Source organism: Rhineura floridana, chromosome 5 (genome assembly GCF_030035675.1).
Source record: "Rhineura floridana isolate rRhiFlo1 chromosome 5, rRhiFlo1.hap2, whole genome shotgun sequence".
NCBI classification, from domain to species: Eukaryota; Metazoa; Chordata; class Lepidosauria; order Squamata; family Rhineuridae; genus Rhineura; species Rhineura floridana.
In genome coordinates, this window is record NC_084484.1 from 71542902 (window position 1) to 71566733 (window position 23832).

The following is a 23832-nucleotide window of genomic DNA, read 5'->3' on the forward strand; positions in this document are numbered from 1 at the left end:
TTTTCCCCACCTTCTTCTGCAGCACTGACCATTGTGAAATACAGATTAATGTTAGAAATATAGAATGCTCTACTCTTGAGCTACGGCCCTTTCCCCATGTTAAACAATGGGAAGGAGGGAAGCATCTGCACAGTAGTACTGATTAAAGTTGATGTATTTCAAATTGATTGTACAACCATAGCACTCTTGAAAAAGTAAGCAACTGCCCAGTGAAAATTACTAAATGTTGATATTAAAAAATCTTGCAGAGTTTATTCCTTTGGACTGTTTGGAGTATTTATCTTCCAAGATTTTGTATCCAGTCTCTCCCCAAGCTTAAATCTAAAAACAGTTCCTAAAAATATACCATAAATGATGAAAGCAGCTTTTTGCTCTGTCAAGAATTCACTGAACAATACAGGGTCCCTCTCCAACAAAATGTTTATTGCTCAGGACCTAACCACATTAGCTTCCCTTGTGAACAAAAGGGCTGTCAGTATTCTAACTGCACTCAGAACCCTACAGAGCAGTTGCTATGGTGCCCAGCTCAGACTAACTTAAGGTCTTGTCTCAAGTCAAGAACACACATGAAAGACTCTGGGTAAAGCCCTAGAGTCTGCATGAGGAACCAATTTCATGTAAGTATATATATAGTGTTAGGCACTCCTCCTTTTCCTGTCAACAGTAAGGAGTCCACAGGCAGCGCTACAGGGTTTAGTTTCCTTTGGATGTGAAATCAGTGGATATGGCCAATGGTCAGATAAGATGGGAAGCTGGAGTCCAACAACATCTGGGGAGCCACATGTTCTCCAACCTTGGCTTAGATTCTTGCAGGCCGCAAGGCTATTTCCACAATAGAACTTTCTGCACTTAGCATTTGTGTGTGTGTATTATGTGCCTTCAAGTTGATTATGACTTATGGTGACCCTATGAATAAGTGACCTCCAATAGCATCTGTTATGAACCATGCTGTTCAGATCTTGTAAGTTCAGGTCTGTGGCTTCTTTTATGGAGTCAACCCATCTCTTGTTTGGTCTTCCTCTTTTTCTACTCCCTCCTGTATTTTCTAGTGAATCATGTCTTCTCATGATGTGTCCAAAGTATGATATCCTCAGTTTCATTATTTTAGCTTCTAGTGATAGTTCTGGTTTAGTTTGATCTAACACCCAATTATTTGTCTTTTTCCCAGTCCATGGTACCCACAAGGCTCTCCTCCACCACATTTCAAATGAGTTGATTTTTCTCTTATCCACTTTTTTCACTGTCAACTTTCACATCCATACATAGAGACTGGGAATACCATGATCTGAATGATCCTGACTCTGGTATTCAGTGATACATCTTTGCATTAGAGGACCATTTCTAGTTCTCTCACAGCTTCCCTCCCCAGTCCTAGCCTTCTTCTAATTTCTTGACCATTGTCTCCATTTTGGTTAATGACTGTGGCAAGGTATTGATAATCTTTGACAAGTTCAATGTCCTCATTGTCATCTTTAAAGTTACATAAGTCGTCTGTTATTACTTTCAGGGCCAGCACCAGGCATGACTGGGCCCTTGGGCACCAGCCTGCCCCAGGCCATGTCGGCCACCCGCACATCCCACCTACCTTTTCTCACATTGTGTGACATGAAAGACATGCACACATAGCACACATATCTGCCATCAAGCAAGATGGCGGCAGGGGCGACAGCCTCTTATACATACATAGCACGCATGCCTGCCATCAACCAAGATGGCAGCAGGGGCAGCAGCTTCTTACGGAAGACCACACTGCCATCTGAATTTATGGCAGGCATGTGCACATGGCATTCTCAGAAACGGGAGAGGTAGGTGGGGTGTGAGTGCAGGCTTATTGAAGCCCACACTGTCTGTATTGGGGGGCATGCCTGGGAGCTCCCTCTCCATGATCCGTGGCAAGGTTGGGACCCAATGCTGCTGTGGATCGGGGAACAGGAGTGCTACCCTCCCACCCTAAGGAGGGGCCTTTCAGGGACCCCTCTGGTCTACAGGGGCCCTCAGCCAGGGCCTGACCTGGCCACCTTCTGGTGCTGGCCCTGATTACTTTAGTCTTTTTGACGTTCAACTGTAGTCCTGCTTTTGTGCTTTCCTATTTAACTTTCATCAGCATTCATTTCAAATCATTACTGGTTTCTGCTAGTAGTATGGTATCATCTGCATATCTTAAATTATTGATATTTCTCCCTCCAGTTTTCACACATCCTTCATCTTCATCCAGTCCCTCTTTCCGTATGATATGTTCTGCATACAGATGAAACAAATAGGATGATAAAATACACCCCTGTCTCACACCCTTTCTGATGGGGAACCAGTTGGTTTCTCCATATTCTGTCCTTCCAGTAGCCTCTTGTCCAGAGTGTAGGTTGCGCATCAGGACAATCAGATGCTGTGGCACCCTCATTTCTTTTAAAGCATTCCATAGTTTTTCATGATCTACACAATCAAAGTCTTTGCTGTAATCTATAAAGCACGGGGTGATTTTCTTCTGAAATTCCTTGCTCTGTTCCATTATCCAATGTATGTTTGCGATATGATCTCTGGTGGCTCTTCCCTTTCTAAATCCAACTTGGACGTCTGGCATTTCTCACTCCATATATAGTAACAGCTTTTATTAGATTGACAGGCATGCAGCAGCGAGCCTTTTCAATTGTGGCTCCCAGACTTTGGAATTTCCTGCCCCAAGAAACCCACTTTGCTCCCTCCCTGATGGTCTTCCGGAAACTTGTAAAAACTATTTTGTTCCAGAGAACCTTTGGTTGGGACTGACGGGTCAGCCTGACACTGTTTATACAGTTTTTTATCTTTTATTTTTATCTTTTAAGCTCTTTCATTCACTCTTTTATATGTGTATGCACATATATACATGTATGTATGTTTGTATGTGTAGGCATAATGCATTTTATGTATGTGTACGCATAATGCATTTTATATATGTTAATAGTATTTTATACATTTTAATTTACATTTTAATTTGTGTTTTTATTGTGTATTTTATTATATATGTGTGCTATTTTATTGTAGCCACCCTGAGTGCCCTATTGTAGGGTAGAAGGGCGGGATAGAAATATTTTAAATAAATAAAATTACAAAAAAAGATGTAGATAGTGTAACTGGATAAGGTGGGAAATGGGAAACAGATTAGCCAGGACAAGATGATGTTCAGGTTCAGAGAAGGACAAAGAAGAGCAAGGCAACAAAATGCACAACGCTCTTGAGGCATAGTCATGGCACCGTAAATGAAGGTGCCAGCACCCCTTTCCTCCTTTCAAACTGTGCGAGCTCAGGTATCCACAGGGGATCTTGAATTCCCAGGCATGGAAGAGATGAGGAAGAGTGATTCCTGACACATACAACTGAAGATGCAGTAGACTTTCTGTTACTGTGTCTGAAGGGGAGAAATGGGAGATTTTTCTTAGAAGGAGGTCCTTTAAACTATGGTGTAAGCTTGCTCAGACTTTAGGGAATGTTCACATATGACAATGCATGCATGAGCATAACTGCCGAGTGCCTAACAATATATCATGTTGTGTTTTGTTTTAGAATGCCTTTAATAGTCTATCTGGGCAATACTCTAGCCGAGGCACCACAGAAGACTCATAAAGGATCCCTGGTGATAAGATGGCTGTCCCTCATTTCTTGCTTCCAATTATGGGCATTTTTGCTGGCTATTCTAGGCTTCATTATGTGTTTTACTTCAACAGTAAGTGTCCAGTGGAGAGTGTGGCATATACAAAATGGCACAGGCTTCAGCTCTGCCATTGTGTGGATTGGAATCTGGAGGGTCTGCACTATACAACTTGCTACTGCTGCTGAAAAGAGCTCATTGAGCTGTCTGGAATTCAATGAATTATACAGTTCCCTCTCCAAGGAAATTTTAATTGCCCGAGACCTAATGGCATTAGCTTCCATTGTGAACGCATTGGCTATAAGTTCTATGTCCTTTGCCCTATATAATGTTTTCAAGCCCATAAGTCAAAAAACATTTATAGTCACTTTTTTTTATATTGGAGCTGGTCTGGACTTGACCTCTGGAATATTTGTGTTAATTTCCGTTTCTTGGAATATGCATTGTGTGTTGCTGGAGGAAGGAATTCAATTCCCTGGTTTTTTCAGATTGCCTCCCATTCCAAAGCGCCAGTATGTTGGTGCTGCGATTTATGTGGGGTTTGTGGCTGCCGCCTTTCAGTTGTTGAGTGGATCACTAGTTCTCATCGAGACATGTTTACTGAAATTCAGCAAATCACACCTGTCAAAAACTGTAGTCATACATGAATCAGCAATTGCAAGAAAGAGCGAGAGTCAAACTACTTGTCCAAAATGCGGTTCTGTTTCTACCATGGATCTTGCCATCCAAAATCAATCCAGCCCATATAGGAGTTTTGCAGATCATATGAATGTATCCAAAACCTCAGCTGAATCTGCTCAAACCACACTTGGACCTATTCCAACGCGTCCTGTTATCTTTGTGACTCCATGCAGTAGCAAAAAAATAATTGGCTTCTAATCTGAACAGATCACACATTCATATCAGTGGCGGCTGATGGCTCCATGTCAGTGGGGTAGTGGAATCCTCTCTGGGTTTTAGTCTGAACTTTCAAGGAGCTGCCCAAGGTGCTTTAGTTCAGACTAAAACCCAGAGCAGATTCAACTGCCCCACTGGAGTGACATGGACCCACCAGACACCACTGACACAGCTCTCTCTCCCTCTCTCTCTCTCTCTCTCTCTCTCTCTCTCTCACACACACACACACACACACACACACGCACGCACACAGCCTTTTTCAGCAGCTTTGCCCATCCCTCAGCCAGATCTCTATACTCGTGTTTTTGTGATACTCTATGCACACACGCACAGAAAGAGTAAGAGGCATAGGCGATCCTGGGAGCCAAGAAAGGGTTTGCAGCAATCAAACACTGAGCTGAGACTGCTGAATTAATACCATCCTGAGGCTGCAGAATGAATATGAGCCTTGCGCTGACTTTTGTTTCTTAGGGAGAAGGAAAACCCTTTCTCCATTGACATGGAAACAACTGTGAATTACAAAAACTTCTGGGGTGTATGTTCTCACAGCCAGTTCATATAAAATGCTAGTCAAGCTAAGTACTGGCTTTCACGGCAGAAGCTGCAAATGCACCTCGGAACACTCCAGTACTTCTGTGCGTGCAGTGATGAGTGTATGAGTCTAAGAACTGAAAGATACCTTGGAGGTCATCTAGTCCAGCCTCTTGCTCAGTGTAGGATCTGCAATGCAGGAGGCAACTATGGCACCCCTGTCAGATGGTCTCTGCTTAAAGGCTTCCAGCTTACCAACAGTAAGTTTTTTCCTAATGTTTACCTGAGTAAAAATGGTTGTGGTAGTTAAGTTATCTTTCAGAGAAACTTGTCTGCCATTAGCGATGCTATCATTTATAAGCTTCCAAAAGCCCTAGAGTTTTTTTTGGTATAGTGCAAGGGTGGGGAACCTTCAGCCTGTGAACCAATCTAGGCCTTCCAGGGCATCAAATTTGGCCAGCAAGGCCATTTCTCAAAAATTGCACCCACTTGCCAATCAGCTGAGATCACTCCAATGGGGAGATAACATCAGGGTTCAATTCTGCCAGGAACTGCACAGCCAAAGCAGAATTTAAGCTCTATTCAGCAGCTGCTGAGCAGAGGTTAAATCCTACTCAGTTTGGCTGTGTGTGCCAGTTCGTCTGCTGGGAACAGGTGCGTGCAGCCAAAGCACAATGTGGACTGTTTGAAAGCTCTTTTGCAAACAACCCCACATTGCTCTTTAAACCTTTGGTTTTTGGAGGCTCAAATTGCAGCATAGAGAGCTTTCAAACATTTCACGCTGCACTTTGAAATCCCAGCAATTGGGACTCCAAAGCACAGCATCACCTGACATCATAGTGACAGGTGGACATGCTTGCCCACCTGTTAAATTTGGCCCAGCAGATGTGGGGAGATAACGATCTGAAATGTTTCCCCATCCATGGTATAACTGGTAATGATTTCTACCTGGGGTAATCAATGTGTGCCCACCTTCCCCTTCCTTTGACACCAGCCAGCCCAGCTAGTGTCCCATTTATATATATATTGGACTGCTGGCAGCAGCCCAGGCATTTCTTCCAATTCTTTCCCCACATGGCCACAGAGGTAACCAAAGGATGGGGGCAAAGTTGCTAGAGCTGTCTTGGGCTCCTGCTGGGAGGAAGGACAGGATATAAATCAAATAATAGATAGAGGGGGGCCCTGGGCTTTCCTTTTGAATATGCCAGCAGCCTAGTGTTGCCAGGTCTGTGGATTTCCCTCATGGGAAGCAGCTGTGTCTGAGAGCCCACCCCATGACATCACTAGGGCCTAACAGGTGGGGAGGTGGAAGGGGCAATGCAGAGCTTCCTGGGGAGGAGGAGCAAGCTGCCTTGAGGGTGGAGGGAAAAGGAAGCAATGGGGGCTGGGAGGTATTCCTCTCCCCTCCCCAAATTATCACTGTATGTGGTCCATTCAAGATTGGGACCTCGCATGGGGCAGCATAGCTTTATAGTCCTGTCCCATATATTTTATGGATGTAGTTTCCACAGACTTATGCCAATCTGTACGTTTTTCTTTTTAATTCCATACTACATCATATATGGAAATCTATTATAGGGACAGAAATATTAACCATTTGCACCCCTGCCCTGCTGTAGTCCCGATTTGGTTCAAGTCCACCTCCCTGGCAATTCGCATTGCAAAAAGTGTCCCTGCGAAGTGAATGGGGTCTCTTTCGCTATCAAAATTATAGGCAAATGGGGGTGATTAGAATCAGGGCCACAGCAATGCTGGCGAGGGAGAGATGATATATAAAATATAATCCCAGCAAGTCAGTTGAGAAATCTTTCTCCCAAGTAAAAGAGGATGTATGCCCAATAGTTCAAGGGGGGGAGGAGAAGCCCACCCCAACAAATAACTCTTGGGATTACAGCATTCTTGCTGGATGTGTGGCATTTCCACCGCCCATCTTTCTTGGGCATTTTTCACCACCCTTCCCCAATGCAAGTCCATGAGTGATCTCTCTCCCAGGTAAAAGAGTGCCTCTCCAAAAAGCTGGGGTGGGGGGAAGAGAAGCCCTCCTCTGCTTCTCAGAGCAATCAGGCGTTAGGCAGGCAAGGCTTGTAAGTGTTCATTGTAGTGCTGTAATTGGGTTACATACAGAGGAGGGTGGGGCAGGCCCATATCTGGGTGGGGGCTAGGGGGGATTGGCCCCTAATTTTTTCTGGCCACCTAATTTTTTTTACAGATAACTACATTTATTACAGAATTCCCTCACTACATTTTGTGGTTTCCCCTCCCGCGGAACATTTAGGCTGGCCACAGGCCTGAGGTGGAGCTCTCAAGCAGCAGAGCTGCTTCCACATAAGAAGCCAGAGATGCTCCTTAAAGGAGGTGACCAAAGGAGCAGAGGCAGGATGGAGAAGCAGAACCTAGCAGGAGACTGAAGGTGAAGGAAGGAGTGCGCGTGACAGGAACAGGGACAGAACCAGTGCAGGAGGGGTTGGCCCAGGATCCTAAGAGGATTTGTGAAAGAGCCCTGAGTGCCTGGACAAGGAGGAAGAGGGAGAGAGACGGGGGTTTCTTTTGAGGCAATAATGGATGGGAGAAAGCTAGGGATGGGATTCGCTATCTGAGTCCGTTCCATTTTTCAATTCGTCAAATGGGCTGCTAGGTCCTATTTGCTGTAAATTGTATTCTGTTAGTTATCGCAATTCCTGGTTCTCCTTTTTCCCATTATTTTTTCCCAAAAAATTACATAATTTTCTCTGTTATTCCTTATGCTGCTGTATAGCAGCAGCAGATTACACAAGTAATTACGTAAATAATTACATAACTCTTGCCGCAGATTTAAAAAAAAAGTGTTGCTAACAGCTGCAAACTCGCGCAAAGAGTGGGAGCCTGTTGGACAATGAGACGAACTTGAGGATTATCCCAGAATTCAATACCAAATCTGATTTTGCAAATATTCTACAGCATCCCTAGTGTGGGCCAACAAACTGAAGTGTAATACTGGCAAGAGGCGTTCCTAGTAGGCAGTTCCCTGCATCTGGGAATTGGTTCCAAGACCATTGTTGTAGATGTAGTCACACTCCCCTAAAAGAGCAAGTCTATAGTCTAGGGGTGCTCCTAGATCCAGCACTATCAACACACAGTCATGCCACAGTGATCCATGCTCTTGCAGTGTCACACTTAAATTACAACAATACACTCTTGGGCTGTCCTTGAAAGTGGTCTAGCAAATGCAGCTACTACAGAGCGCTGCCACTTATTTATTTATTAGATTTATATCCCACCCTTCCTCCCAGTAGGAGCCCATTAGTGATGGATGCATCTTTATGCAGCCATATAACACCAATCTTGCAGGAACTGCACTGGTCTTCTATATGCTACTAGGCCCAAGTTAAGATTTTGGTATCAGTGTCATGACCTGGAACCCAACGGTTTGCTGAAGCACCTTCTACCATCCCATCCCAAACCCTGTGGACAATAGTGGAGCCTCTTGTCATCTTGTTAGTTGGTTTGGCCAGCTATACAGTGACGGCTGCAAGAACCTTCTCTGTTGTTGTCATCCTTTCCCCACCGTCCAATTGTGAAATGCCCTTCCCTCGTTAGTACAGATGACAGAGTACCAGCTTTTACTTGGTAGAATCCCATCAGTTTTATTCTCCCATGCATTTGGAGTAAATTAGCAAGATCACCCATTGGTTTTAGTATATTCAAGTTGATCTTAATGATTAGCGTAATTGATTAAAACAATAGATGTATGTTTAATGCATTTGTTGAATTTTATGCACTGTTGGAAAGTGCCCTAGAATTGCTTTTTATTATTATTATTTATTGAATTTATATCCCACCCTTCCTCCCAGCAGGACCCCAGAGCGTACTTGCTGTACTGAAGGGTGGTCTACACATTTTAGAAACCAAGTAAATGAAATCACCATGAGTTTCATGATGCAAAAGGCCACAGTTCCTTAACTGACTGTAAATTTGTTGAATAAAAAATCCACACACACCTAAAATTCATATGGATTGTAGTGGATTAGACAAAGGAGTGGAGTTCAGCCGATCACACATACAGGGATGGTTCAAGGTGTGCATGCCTGATGCTTCTAATGAAGGTACTTCGATAGCTGTGTGTTGAACCTTGTTCTCCTGGACAGTTTGAGTTTGAGCCTAGGGCAGCACATCTTCCTGTGTGCACATGCATTAATTACAAGCCAGGTTTGGTGCCTCCGTATGCATGTCTGCGTCTGGATCACCATAGAAATAATTTGTATTAGTAGTGAAGCATGTGTTAAGTTTGTTCCCATTAACTGTGTACCTGGTCTGCAGTGCGCTGCCTTATATCGACTCAGGCCATTTGGTACTGTTGTGGACAACTTTCCACGGACTCAGTTCTTTGACAGGAACAAGGCGAGAAGCAGGTTGAAAGTCAATACAGCTGTCTTTATTACTTACAATAGTAAGGAGCTGATGTGTTACAGGAACAAAACAACAAGCTGCCCACCTCTACACCGCTCTGCCTTATATATCATTTTCAAAAACACACCACATGATCTATTTAGTCTAATCAGCAAATTTCAAGCTGTGACATGTTCCTACTTAAATGAGCAGATAACCCAGTAACTTTCCGTTCTGCCAAGTCTCTACTCATCCCCCCAACCTTCCTTATTTGAGCATGTGCAGTTCCACTCCCTACCAATGGGACGGAACATGTTTTTCCACATCAGTACCATCTAGCTCAGTACTGATGATATGGACTGGCATTAGCTTTCCAGGATTCCAGGCAATAGTCTTTTCTATTATCATTACTATTATCATTATCATTATCATTATTATTATTATCCGCCCTTCACCCAAAAGTCCCAGTTGAGTTACAACAATTTTAAAATACAACATTAAAAACAACCTAAAATCACAAAATAGGGTGGATCCTAAAAATATACATCTCAGGTGTCAAAGGCTAGGGCAAAGATGTGTGTCTTCAGCATTTGCCTAAAACTGTACACTGAAGTTGCCAGATGCACCTCAGTGGGGAGGGAGTTCCACAACTTGGGGGCTACCACAGAAAATGCCTTCTTCCAAACCACCCCCCTAAACTTCCAAGGGTGGTGGAACTACCCAAAGGGTCCCCACTGCTGATCTCAATATCCAAGAGGGTCTGTAGGGAAGGAGGTGGTCTTTCAAATATTTTGGAATCTAAATAGTTTAGGGTTTTAACACTAGTGCAAGCACCTTAAACTGAGCCTGGAAATGAACTGGCAACCAATGCACCTGTTATACAACAGGAGCTATATGAGATCTAAAGGAACCCCAGCCAGTAATCTGGTTGCTGCATTTGGACCAGTTGAAGTTTCTGCAAGCCATTTCTCATTACCTAATGCATTTCTGCATGTTATTTTCACTCATATTCATTTTTATGCACACTTTTCTCTGATATATGCATTTTTGTAAATATTGTTTAGCTGGCGAACTGCATCACAAAATTCTACTAAATGTTAATTTCTAAGGATGGTTGTGTTTTGGTTCTCATACTGATTCGGAAAGTGCAAATTTGATAAATTCTGCATAAAATGCAAATGGTATCGAAATTCTCACTCATCCCTAATAACAGGGCTATGGAGTCGGTATGTCAAACCTTCGACTCCGACTCCTCTATTTTTCTACTGTCTGACTCCGACTCCGACTTCTTCATAAATGGCAAATGTATATTAATTTTTCTGCTGTCTGACTCCTTCATAAATGGCAAATGTATATTAATGTATTAATATTAATAAATTAATATTAATATTAAAATATTGGTTTTATTTTGAAGTCAGGGTCAGTACATTTCTACCGACTCTGACTCCACCCAAAATTGCTTCCGGCTCCAACTCCGACACCAAGACTCCGACTCCACAGCCCTGCCTAATAGGCTCCCAGACTACCAGCTGGTCATTCTTGTTGCTGTGTGTTTGTGTGCTTAATTTAGTTAAAGCAGCACAACAGCAGCAGAGAGTAACAGCGGATGTTGAAATGCAAGTGTGCCAGCGTATGCATGTGTTTGCCTAAGAAAGCAGGCTTTTACCCTGCATCAGGATCACTGAGACTTGAGACTTAGTAAAATAAGAAAAGCTACTTTATTTATAGAAATACATATTAGATAGAAAGGCAAACCTAGTTCTAACTAACTAAGTTGGAGGTGTAACGCCCAGGTGTGGGAGTCAGCCCCATGGCTAGGAGAGAGAGCAGAAACAAAGGGATGTCTCCTCTCTCCCGGACAGTTGGAGAAGAAAAGGAGTGGAAAGGGCAGAAGGAGGAGGGGCAGGTAAGCTTCCCTAAAGATGTAACAGTCTAGTGACAGAAGGAAGTCAGTCAGAGCATCACAGGTAAAGATAAACAAGCCTATCCATCTGAAGGACCCTAGCTCTATCTTCCTTCTAGAACATAAAACGAGTTGCTCTTGCCCCACTTCCAACACCCCTTCTCAACAAGTGTTTGGTTCAGTCCACGAGATTCATCTTGTCTCGCAGCTTGCAATGTCTGACTTTGCCCAACGCCTTCGTGAGAGCGTCTGCAGTCATGTCTTCTGTTGGACAATACTCCCATCTTGAGTAGTCCTCTGCGGTAGGTGGGTGCTTCACTTCTATGTACTTGGTGCGTGAACTCACCCCTTCTGACTCCAAGAGTCTGTTGCATCCTTGCTTGCTTCCCAGTCCCTTTTGGTTGGTGAGCTGATTTTTCAGCACAGGTATCCCACTAATACCACCACATCTGGCTTGGTAACAGTACTGATATACAGACTTTTCTTTAGCATTTGGCTTTTTCTTGAATTTCCTTTTGTAGCCTGCAGCTTTCCTTCCTTGAGGAAACTTGGTCAGTGTCCAAGTTTTATTTTGGTGTAGAGCTTCCAGCTCATCCTTGGCTGGCTGCCTCCATTTCTCAGCTTCAGCTTTAGGTAAGGCTTCAGTCTCTTTCCAGGTCTCCGGTTCTGGAAGTTCATCTCTCACAAGGTAAGCAAATCTCTCTGGTGGTACACCTCTGTTGGTGCGTTCAGAGCGTCTGGGTGCTGGCGCTGCGGCTGCCCCTTCTGGCTCTGATGCCTGTTCTGGCTCAGACTCCTCACCTTCCTCTGCAGGTATATTATTCTTATACCTTCTGTGGTGGAAGAATAACTCAGCTGCTTCTTCCATTTCGCTGTCATCTGTTTGGTGTGGTGCCCCTTCTGGTCCATGTGCGCACTTTCCTTCATCAAAATGGTCAGCTCTGCAAACTTCAACTTCGCCACTTTTGGGATCTATTACTCTGTATCCCTTCTGCATTGGAGAATATCCAATAAATATGACTTCCCTAGCAATGTTGTCAAGTTTTGATCTCTTTTGTTTTGGGATGTGCACAAAGGCCTTGCACCCAAATACACGAAGGTGAGACATACTTGGTGTCCTACCATGCCACAGTTCAAATGGTGTTTTGTTGGTTGCAGATGCAGGAAGTCGGTTCTGCAGATAGGTGGCAGTAACCACAGCTTCTTCTCAGTACTTTGGTAACTGTGCATCTTCCAACAAGGAACAAACCATTTGTTCAAGGGTCCTGTTCATTCTCTCCGAGACCCCATTCTGCTCTGGGTTGTACACAACTATAGTCTGGTGCTCTATGCCTTCCTCACGGAGAAAGCCTTGCATAGCCCTAGACACATATTCCCCCCCCCCATTATCAGATCTTATGATCTGTGGCTTTCTGCCAAATTTGTTGGACACAATCCTGACATAGTCCTTCAGTTTTTGAAGTACTTGACTTTTCTCCTTTAGCAGGTATATTGTAGTATACTTGGAGTAGTCATCTATAAAAGTCAGCATGTATAAATTTCCACCCTGGGATGGCACTTTCATTGGTCCACAAAGATCAGTGTGAATTAATTATAGAGGCTTTTTGGTTTTCCTCTCACTTTTCTTAGGAAATTTTGGTTTTACACTTTTGGTTTTAATACAGCACTCGCAAGTCTGTGTACAAAGTCTGTCTCATTTTAATGCCTTTTGCCAAATTCTCTCTTTCTAGAGCTGTTACCCTAAGCTGGCATGTCTCATCCTTCTATGCCAGATATGCAAACATTCAGAATTACTAGTTTCCTTGACCACATTTGCATGCATAGTTTCAATGTATTCTAAAAGTAAAAGTCTATTTTTCAATTTTGCAGTGCAACATATTTCTCCTACATCTAGAACATGGCAAAATTCTCCACTCATATGTTCACCTCCAAATTTCATTATTTTTGTAGCACTTATTAAATTGTCTTTAAAATCTGGAACATATAGACAGTTTTTAAGCTCAAGCAGTCTTTGCCCATCTGGCACTTTGCATAGCAACTTTACTGTACCAATTCCTTCACAAAAGAATTCTTGTCCAGATGCTGTAAGTATCATTTGCTTATGACTTTTAAAAATTTTAAACAGGTTTTTATCAATTACAAGATGCGAGGTGGATCCTGAGTCAATTAAAATCTGTTTTTGCAATCATTCTTGCTCTGATTAGACACACAGTAGTTAGAAGTCTCTGTTTTTGGCTCTCTCTGCCTAGGGGCATCTCTCATTTCAGCTGGCCTCTGTTTGAAGTCTGGCTTTGGAGTTTTGCATATGAAACCCCTGTTGCTGTGTTTGTCTTTGCCCTTTTGTGGATTTGGGCGATGACTCATGTCGCTACCCTTTGTTTGTTTGTTTCTCCCCATAGTAAAGTTTGCTTGCTCCGACACAGCCTCCAGTTCCCGCCTTTCTTTAAAATCCTGGTCTTTATGATATAAGCAGACTCAGACTTTGGTCAGAACTTTCTAGCATGCAGGAAATTAATTTATGATCCTGATTAAGAGAGCGCAAAAACAATCCCTTCAATTCATCAACCAGAACTCTGCCACATCTCTCAAGCTTAGTGAGTAGGCCTGTAAAATTCTCTGTGTTTACTCAGACTGCCTCTCTCAGTAGTCTCCTTCAGAGAAAACAACTCCTTGTAAAGAAACATAATGTGGCTTTTTGTCTTTTTCTCATAAACTCCTTGCAGTTTGTCCCACATCTCCTTTACACTGTTACATCCTATGCAAATATTTAATGCTGCTTCTGATAGTGCAGAAATAAGCAAAGATTTTAGTTTTGCCTGCTTACGTCTCCATGAAGCTGTTGCATTCGCATCCTCAGCCAATGGTTCAGGATCAGTCAGAATTCCATTCAATTCTTCTCCTTCCAGAAGGGCTGTGAACCTTATATTCCTTCATTCATAATTATCTTTTTCAAGCCTCGGAACATGTCTCTTGAGCGTTGATATTTCAGCCATCCTTTCCTATCTTTGTTCTGCTTTTCTTTCTAACTTAAAGTCAGAGCATCACAGGTTAAGGTAAACAACCCTATCCATCTGAAGGACCCTAGCTCTATCTTCCTTCTGGAACATAAACAAAAGAACAAAACAGGAGCTGCTCTTGCCCCACTTTCAACAATTCTGGCTAACACAGCGAGAGAACATTCAGAAACAACTATGTCAATCATCTGAGACATTTGTCATCCATCTGCAGGGATGGAGTATTCTAATATGCTCCCGGCCCTGTGGAGTTTAGGAATTCCCCTCATGGGCTATAAGCTCTGGAAAGTAGTGACCAAAGGAACTTCCTTAAGCTCCACTAGCCCAGATAACTTTCCTCCCATCTAGAACAAAAAACCAAATGTAAGACCAGAAATCACCTGGGACAAATCAAGGGTTATCATCGTGGCCACAAAATCCTGAGCAACCCCAAACAGGAAGACCTTGATGCTGACAATGAAATCTGCCAGACCTTGGCATGGATGTTGAAATCTCCAACATCTCCCCCAAGATCTCCCTGGTTAGCTCAGGCAGGGAGATTGTCGGGCAGTGGGGCAAATGATACATGAGCAGAATCTTACTCTGCCCTGATCCTCCTCCTCCTCCTCCACCACCTCCAGAAGCACACACCCCAAACTAGAAGGACTGTATGGGGTCCTAGGTTAAGGAGAAGGAATCCTGAAAGACCACTGTGAATTTCATTCCCTGTTCCCTCAGTCAAACCTACTGCTTCATGCAAAACTCTGGTAGACAAAACTGGGCTCAATTTACCTCACCTATTTCACCCAAACAAGTTTGGGTGATACATGCCAGGTCAGCTTTCCCATCCACAACTATGTCATAATTCTATAAATTCCACAGCATCCTTCTTTTATGCCAAAAATGGAGCCCTACTCCAGTATCATACGTTGCTTCAGATGCAGAGATTAAATAGGCAAATGCTTGTTTTATTGCATGAATGAAAAGTGGCTGCTAAATATCTGAGGCGCTGTTCTTAAAAGCCAAAGATTACAATCAGTAACCAGGTTAACAACATTATAGTGTTGAACATATGGGTGAAGGCTACAGCCTGGTGGCAGAGGACATGCTTTGCATGACAAAAGTACCAGTTTCAATCCTTAGCATCCCCCAGTCGTAAGGGTGAAATAATTTTGAAATAAGACCTATAAGTGTGTTCCCATAATTAGGGGGCATGTATTTAATTAGAGGAGACACAGCATTCAGTGTTGTCTGAAAACTGGCCAAGTGAAAGAACCTCCATAATCAAAGGTCATTTGCCTCTTATTGGAAGAAAGAGAAACTTTAAATAAAGCTCAAGCTGGGAGGTTGTCAGGCAGCAGAGCAAATGGTACCAGAGCAGAATCACTGTTCTGTCCTGATCCTCCTCCTTCAGGATCATACATTTAAACCCGGAAGGAGTATATGGGGTCCCTGGTTCGGGAGAAGGAATCCTGAAAGACCACTGTGAATCTCATTCCCTGTTCCCCAAGTCAAGCCTACTGCTACATGCAGTATCCTGGTAGACAAAACTAGGTTGAATTTACCTCACCTTCATCCAGCTGGATCATGGTGATGCATGCCAGGTCAGCCTGCCCATCCACAATTTATTTATTTTATTTAACAAAAATTATAAACTGCTTGATTGTGAAAAACTTACATTTAAATTATCAATAAAAACAGTTAAAATTTCTTGGAAGATCAGATTATCATAAAGAAAAATGTTACACCCACAACTGACTACATCATAGCTGTCAATTTTCTCTTTTCTGCAAATAATGGAGGACTGCTCCAATGCCATAAATTGCTTCAAATGCAGAGATTAAAGAGATGCTTATTTTACTGCATGTCCGGAAAATGCCCACAATCTCTGAACGACTGCTCTTAAAAGTTAAAGATCACAATCAGTAATCAGGTTAGCAAGACTATAGTGCCAAACATACAGGGGAAGGGGCACAGCCTAGTGGCAAAGGACATGCTTTGCACGCAAAAAATACCAGTATGAGTCCCAAACATCTCCACAGAGGGCTGGCACAGACTCCTGTCTGAAATACTCCTTATGGCATTGGGTTCTTCTCTCCATGTCAATGATTTTTCCTCATTTTGATCAATATTGGTTTGAGGGGAATTGCAATGATTAAGATTTCAGAAACAGCTATTTCCTCCCTCCCAGCCCCACATCTGTGATGTTTTTGAGGAAGAAGAAAGATCACTGGCCTGCCAAAAGAGAAATGTCTACCCCTTTGCCCTTTCTTTCTAACGTTAGCTGCCACTATTGTGACTAGTCATCTGGTGAGGAAAAGTCCTAGAAAATATGTTCCTAGGAATGAGAGAGAGAGGAGTAAGAAAAGCTTGCAGACTTCTTAAAATCTTACTTGTAATAGTAAAATAATTTTGCAATAAAATTCTTTCCCAAATTCACCTGCTTAGAAGGATGCCTTTGGAAAAAGGCAGTATTATAAGGTGTTAAAAAATTGTGCATGGTGATCTCAATGTTTATTAATACCAACCTTCACAGGATTAAATCTGTAAAGAAACACTCACAGGAACATTTATATCTGTTGGAATTTTTAAAAGCAAATTACATATTGTCTTACAATGTAATCATAAACTCAGGTTGCAATGCCACATTCACTTACCTAGGGATGTCCCATTTAATTCTATAGGGTTTACTTCTTTGTAGACAAAAGTAAGGACTTAAGTTGGAGTATGTTTCATTGAAATCAGGGCATTCTGCTTGTGGTGGGTTCTTTAACTGTGGATTGCAGAGGAGCTTTGAGTTAATTTTTTAAAAATTTGGACGGAGGGAGTTGAATACAAAATGACTCCTTCCAAATTCTATTTTTAATTGGGATTTAGGGAGTGATAAGAGAAAAGTATCTAATGGGGGGGTCACATTACAAATCTCCAAAAGAGGTAGCATGTTGATTTAAAGCAGGGGTCATTTATGCGGTGCCCATGAGCGCACTGTGCTCACCAGTACCACCTATGGTGGTACAGTATCCACCAGCACCTCCTATGGCACTTGTGAAAAGTCTCAGTAAACATCCCCTTTAAAACCCACAAGTCATGTGTGCTCTTCCTCCTTGGTTCCTATTTGGACTCATTTTCTGCTACATTGAACATTTATTTTATTGTGTTTATTAAAGTATTTATAAGCCGCACTTATATAAAAGTCCATCAAGGTGGCTTACAACATACAAAACATGCCTTCTTAAACATGCCACATTTCATTACAAGCCAGGATTGGGGACCCACCCTCACATCTCTTCAAAGGAGGTTCTCTCTTTGAGCAACCTGATATAAGTGCCTTCTATCCCACTGAGGGAGGGGGCCATGTCTGTATCATTTTGTAGTCATCTCTCTTTCTCTGCACTTTTAGAAATAGCAGCCATTCGTTGCCCTTGCAGCAGCCATTCTGTTATGCCATGTGCCATGGCTGTCATTTTGTTCCACCACATCCACCATGGCAGCCACCTCACTTAAACCCCCCCCCTGCAACCCCATAGACAGTGACCTGTATAGAAAGTGATAGTGTACAGGTGCGCCACAGGAAAAACAAAATCTATAACTTAAATTCCTTTCACACATGAAATCTAAGGTCTGATGCATAATGCCACACACAGAAAATCAAATTTTCATTAAGCTTGTATTGTGTAAAACAGAGCTGAAATGTTAAGCATCCCCCCTCCTCTCTTCTTGGCTATTTCCGTCAAGATACTTCTTTGTATTTATTGTTTGGAGATCCTGTGAAAAAATCTCTTCTGCACCAGTATTCTGAGGTGCCTTCACCAGATTACAAATGATGGAAATTGAAGCCTCAAGATACATGCTTGGGCTTTACACTTGCATCACCCTTCAGGATTCAGGAAAGCTGATCATAAAAGGAGCAGTTTGTACTCATTTCCAGACCTGGAACTGTGCCTTACAACATGCTTTTACTGTAGCCTCAATACCTTGGTTTTATTGTTGTTTTTTATGCTTTGGTGATTGCTGTATGGCTGCTCCTGAACTCTTTCTTCCGCCCAAATCTTCAGAATATCCTTGGATCTCCACAACATGCCATAGCCATTGCATGCATTATCTGCGTGAACCTTCCCTGTCATTTGCTCAATGCACCCAAACCCAAATCAGGTATGATAACTGAGGTTGCTGGAAACAGAATGGCAGAGATCTCCTCAGGGAAGGATGAACATAAGTGAGGGAGTGGAGCAAATGGGAATGCCCACCAAGAATCTCGCCACGCATTTGAAAAACTGCCAGCAAACACATTGTACTGAACTGCATCCACATGAACAATATAAGCGGTCTTATGTTGGATTATTTTCATTTACTGGATTTTCCAGGGAAATGATAAATTCAGAGTAAATGGAAAAATATTAATGACATGATTGCTGACATGAGTGTGAGACCCTATCAGCACATAATACCTCTGCTCTGCTCTGCTCTGCAATCTGCACTGGTTGCTGATTTGCTACCAGGCCAAGTTCAAGGTGTGCTTTCCATGTTATGGGTGCCACATAGTACTTTTTCTGCTTTTGTAAGAAATCAGTTCTTTAGTGTGGCATGTATGCTTTGGAACTCCCTGCCTATTGACACTAGGTAGATACCTTCATTGTACTCTTTTCAGCACCTGCTAAAAACATTTTTGTTTTGGCAAGCCTACCCAGGCATGTAGAAGCTGTTGTGTTTTTTATCTGTTTTTAACTTATTGTTGGTTTTATTATTTTGAATGTTTTTAAATACCTACCAATAATTTTGTTGTTTTAATTCCTTCTGTAAACCACTTTGAGATTTTTTACAATAAAGCAGTATATAAATGTTGTAAATAAAATACATAAATAAATGTTGGAGTCACTGTGGCCCTTAGGTCTCTTTCCACTTTTAGGCACAAAGGATACTGACTCAAGCCATTTGGTACCATCTAGCTCAGTACTGATGACCTGGACTAGCATCGGCTCTCCAGGATTCCAAGCAATAGTCTTCTCCAGAAATTGAATTTTGGACCTTTGCATGCAAAGCATGTGCCCTACCACTGAGCTATAACCCTTCCCCTGTTTAAAAAAGTATCTTTCAAAATTGTTTTTTTCAATTCACCAATGAATGCACATCATACCTAGGGCAGATCCACACCATTCATTTACAGCACATTTAACACACATTTAAAGCACATGAATCACACCACAGAATCATGGCAACTGTAGTTTGTTAAGGGTGGTAGAAATAACTGTGAGGAGAAAACTACATTTCCCAGGATTCTTTAGGGAAGTGATGTGCTTTAAATGCGAGTTGGATGTGCTTTAAACGTATTGTGTGGATCTTCTTAATAAACTTTGCCTGCATGTAAATCGTTTTAATTGCTTTTTAAAAATATAAATGAATGATAAAGTTTACTGGGTGACCATGGGCTATTCACCATAGCTCAGCCTATCTGCAACCTTACCTCACAGGGTTGTTGGAAAGACTCCATATGCATACATACACTGGAGATATAAAAATACATGCACTCTATATAATAGTTTATTGTCAAAACCAGTTGGTCATTGCAGAACTTTTTTTAAAAAGAAATAAAATCAGTATTAGTTTCCTGCATAATAAAAGCTGTGATACCTAAGTAAGTCCTGCCTAATTGCTTTAAAATTAGGATTGGAGGGGGAGAGAAAGATTTACAGCACAAACATAATTCTTTACTATGTTCACTCAAAAGTCCCATTAATTTACAGCACAATCCTAACCATGTCTACTCAAAATTGAGTCCTATTGAATTCAATGGGGTTCACTCCAGGTATATGAGATTAGCATTGCAGCTTTACTCCCAGAAAAGTGAGTATTGGATTACAGCGTCACATTAGGAAGGTTGTCAAAACACCACCTTCTGCAACAGCCCAGGAAAATTTAAACTTGTTTGACTCCTGCACACGAGAAAAAGACTGAAAGCTATATACTTACTCAATTTATGAGATTTTCAAGTAAGCAGGAAAAAACAACAGTTTTCTGATCTTGCAATGGGTTCTAGCTAGTGCCTGGAGGTCAACAAATCACTTGTCAATGACAACCCTGACTTCACTTATTGGCTACAAACCTGAAAGAGTGGGGTTAGAGCAGTCAGCTAAGAGCTCATTTAATAGAAGTTGGGGGGGTGACTGACATTTTGGTTTATAACTCGTGAACCACACCACCTAGAAACTTACTGTTTTTAAAAAATGAAAGCTGAGAGTCCGGAGATTAACTTGTCTCACTTGGAGACTGGAGAAGACCCCAAAGGTCTCGATTCTCTGAGAGAAACCTGGAGACCTGACAACTCTACCCTAGAACTGTACACAGTTTTCCAAATCTGTCTGCTCGACAGGTGGAAACCTGGGTCATTATATCAATTCATTTCCTAATAATTTCCAACTTTTGATTTGCCTTTTTCACTCCTCTGTTCCACTTGATAGCTTCATTGACCTTTATTTTACAAATCTAAAATCTATATCCTAACTTGTTGCAGCCAGTTCAGTTTCAAGCAAACAAAAACCAAACAGTTCAGTTTTCATCAATATACAGAGTTAGGGGAAATATTCATTTGTCATCTTGCTGCCCAGTTTGGAGAGCTTAATTTAAAGCTCTTTGCAGTCTGCTTCATTTTTCTCCTTCCTGAACAATGGTGTCATCTGCAGATCTTGCCCACTTCACATAGGGTTGCCATATTGCCTAGTTAGCTGGGTTTTACCTGGATTCTTTGCATGCCACCTGGTGCCCATTTAGCCCCTTAGGTGGGCCGGATTCTCAGCTTTAATTTAAAAAAAAATTAAGTTTCTAGGTGGTCCAGTTCTCGAGATATACATAAAAACGTCAGCCGCCCCCCTGACTGTTAAATCTTTCTTTAAACAGTACTGTATAGCACTTCGTAGCTTTAACCCTGCCCGTTCAGGATTGCAGCCAATCAGTGAAGCCAGGGTTGCATTTGGTTGACCTGAGGCAGTGTCTAGAAAACCTCATTGCAATGCCAGAAAATGGCGATTCCCCCCCCCCGTTTATCTGAAAATCTCATAAATTGGGTAAGTATATACATTTCAGTTTTTTTCCCTCTTGTGTGCAGGAGTCAGATCCTGGGCAGTGTTTTGAAAACCTTCCCAATATTTGCTTTTGTAAAAGCAATGCTAATCCCATATGCCCAGAGTAAATCCCATTGAATTCAATCAGACTTACTTTTGAGTAGACATGGTTATGAATGTGCTGAAAATCAATGGGACTTTGGAGTGAATGTAAAAAAGAATTGTGTTTGCATTCTAACTCTTTCTGTCTACTCCTCCAGTCCTATTTTAAAGCAAGTAGGCAGGGCTTACTTAGGTATTACAATTTTTATTCTGTAGGAAACTAATACTGATTTTTTTAAAGTAATACTGATTTTTCTGCAATGGCCAACTGGTTTGACAATAAACTATTATATGGGCTGTATGTATTTATACATCTGCAGTGTGTGTGTGTGTGTGTGTGTGTGTGCTCGTGTATGGAGTATTTCCAACAACCCTGTGAGGTAGGGTTGGAAACCAAGGCAGTTCACAACAAGAAATAAAGCCATTTAAAATCCAATAACCATAAAAACAAGTATAAACAGTTGCAAAACAGCGTAAAGTGGCATGATTCAGAATTTTGGGTTGTGTGAATGAAGTTGCTTATCACTTGAGGTTGCAGTTCTGTCCCTGTTTGAGTAAGTTCCACTGAATACACTGGGACTTGCTTCTGAATAAATAAACCTAGGATTGCACTATAAATATCTTTACAGTTTGTGTAAATAATAAATATATTTGATAGTCATGCTTATATAAATATTTCTTCATTTATCCTATTTTTGGTTTTTGGTTAGGAATCCTGACTGGTTGTGAGATGCTTAGTTTTCTGCCTTACTCATAGGAATCTTGTTGTGGTTGGTATGGTGTTGCATTTAAGAAATCATGGTACAAAATGGCCTGAATCAGTATAAGGCAGGTTCCTTGGTTCCTAAAAGTGGGAAGAGACTCAAGGGCCACAGTGACTCCGACATTTATTTATGTATTTTTATTACAACATTTATATACCGCTTTACTGTAAAAAATCTCAAAGTGGTTCACAGAAAGAATTAAAACAATAAAATTATTGGCAAAAGCGTTAAGGACAGATACTTAAAAACATTCAAAATAATAAAACCAACAATGAATTAAAAACAGATTTAAAAACACAATAGCTTCCACATGCCTGGAGAGGCTTGCCTCAAGAAAACTGATTTTAGCAGTTGCTGAAAAGAGGCGTCTGCCTAATGTCAATAGGCAAGGAGTTCCAAAGCGTAGGTGCTGCCACTTTACAGGACTGATTTCTTACAAGAGCAGAACAAGTACTGTACTATGTGGCACCCATAACATGGAAAGCACAGCTTGAACTTGGCCTGGTAGCAAATCAGCAACCAATGCAGATTTCATAGCAGAGGTATTATGTGCTGAGAGGATCTCACTCATGTCAGCAATTGTGCTGCAGCATTCTGCATTAACTGCAGTCCCCAGGTCAGGTTGTGCTGCATGGGGATTTCTGTGACCTTGGCTGACTGGCTGCTAGTATTTTTTTAGTTTGGGTTTTTGGTTATGAATCCTGACTGGTTGTGGGATGCTGAGTTTTCTGCCTTACTCATAGAAATCTTGTTGTGATTGGTATGGTATTACATTTAGGAAAGTGTTACTGCCTTTTGTGTTGTTTTCCTATTTGCATTTCACTTATCTTTAACCTCACTCCATTACAGCCATAGAAGTAACAGCAGCATATGCAAGGTAATTAACTCCCATTAGTGATAAGAGCAAGAATTTATAATTATTATTTTAATTAAAGTAAGAGGCTTATGAGTACTTTGAAGAGGACCAGATATTTATTCTCTTTCTGAGCCCAGGACTGGGTCTTTCATGATGCCCGGGGGGGGGGGAGCAGGAGAGTAGTCGATAAGACAGACATCCTGGCATTGGTAATCTAATTAGCAAGGTATGCGTGGGTTGTTGCACACTTCCAGGCCCAGTTTCATTTTGAGTATGGAGGTGGAAACTGTGTAGATGTGGTTGATCAAAGGGAGAAGAAATTTTGAGTTAAGCAAAGCTCTGCTTTTATAAAACCTAAGAAACTTACAGATACTTTGAATGTCTGAGTGTCTGCACCAGTGGAATACTGGAGGAACTTGTAAAACTTGCTGCAACAGTATTTAGAACTGAGCATGTGGTGTGAAAGACTCCTTTTCCTAACATTTTGGCTTCTTGTTTTTCTCCACCACATCTCTGAAATATATCGTATATGTAATGGTTAACCATACTAAAAAATGTAAATAAGTTTATTTTGTTCAATGACCAGCAAAAGTTAACCATACTGCTGCCCTGACTTACTTTATGTTTGTTGCTATTTTGTGTTTTTATTTTGTTTTTGTATTGATTGCGTATTTTTATTGTTTTTATTATATTTGTAAGCTGTGCTGAGCTCTGTTTTTAATAGCAGAAGGGCAGGATATAAAT

At 41.7% G+C, this 23832-nt stretch overlaps 1 protein-coding gene across 1 annotated transcript; it reads left to right on the forward strand.

Annotated features, from left to right (window-relative positions):
- The first annotated feature begins 1650 nt into the window (after positions 1 to 1650).
- Positions 1651 to 4501, forward strand: LOC133386064 (claudin-34-like). Its single transcript, XM_061629688.1, has 2 exons — positions 1651 to 1805; positions 3538 to 4501. The coding sequence occupies exons 1-2, from the start codon at positions 1651 to 1653 to the stop codon at positions 4499 to 4501; spliced, it is 1119 nt and encodes a 372-aa protein (XP_061485672.1).
- Positions 4502 to 23832: the final 19331 nt, after the last annotated feature.

Bases quoted from the DNA above. Each gene is read 5' to 3' on its own strand.
- LOC133386064 (XM_061629688.1), top strand. From the start codon at position 1,651: ATGGCGGCAGGGGCGACAGCCTCTTATACATACATAGCACGCATGCCT. The intron at 1,806-3,537 runs GTAGGTGGGGTG...GTTTTGTTTTAG, and splicing joins CATTCTCAGAAACGGGAGAG to AATGCCTTTAATAGTCTATC.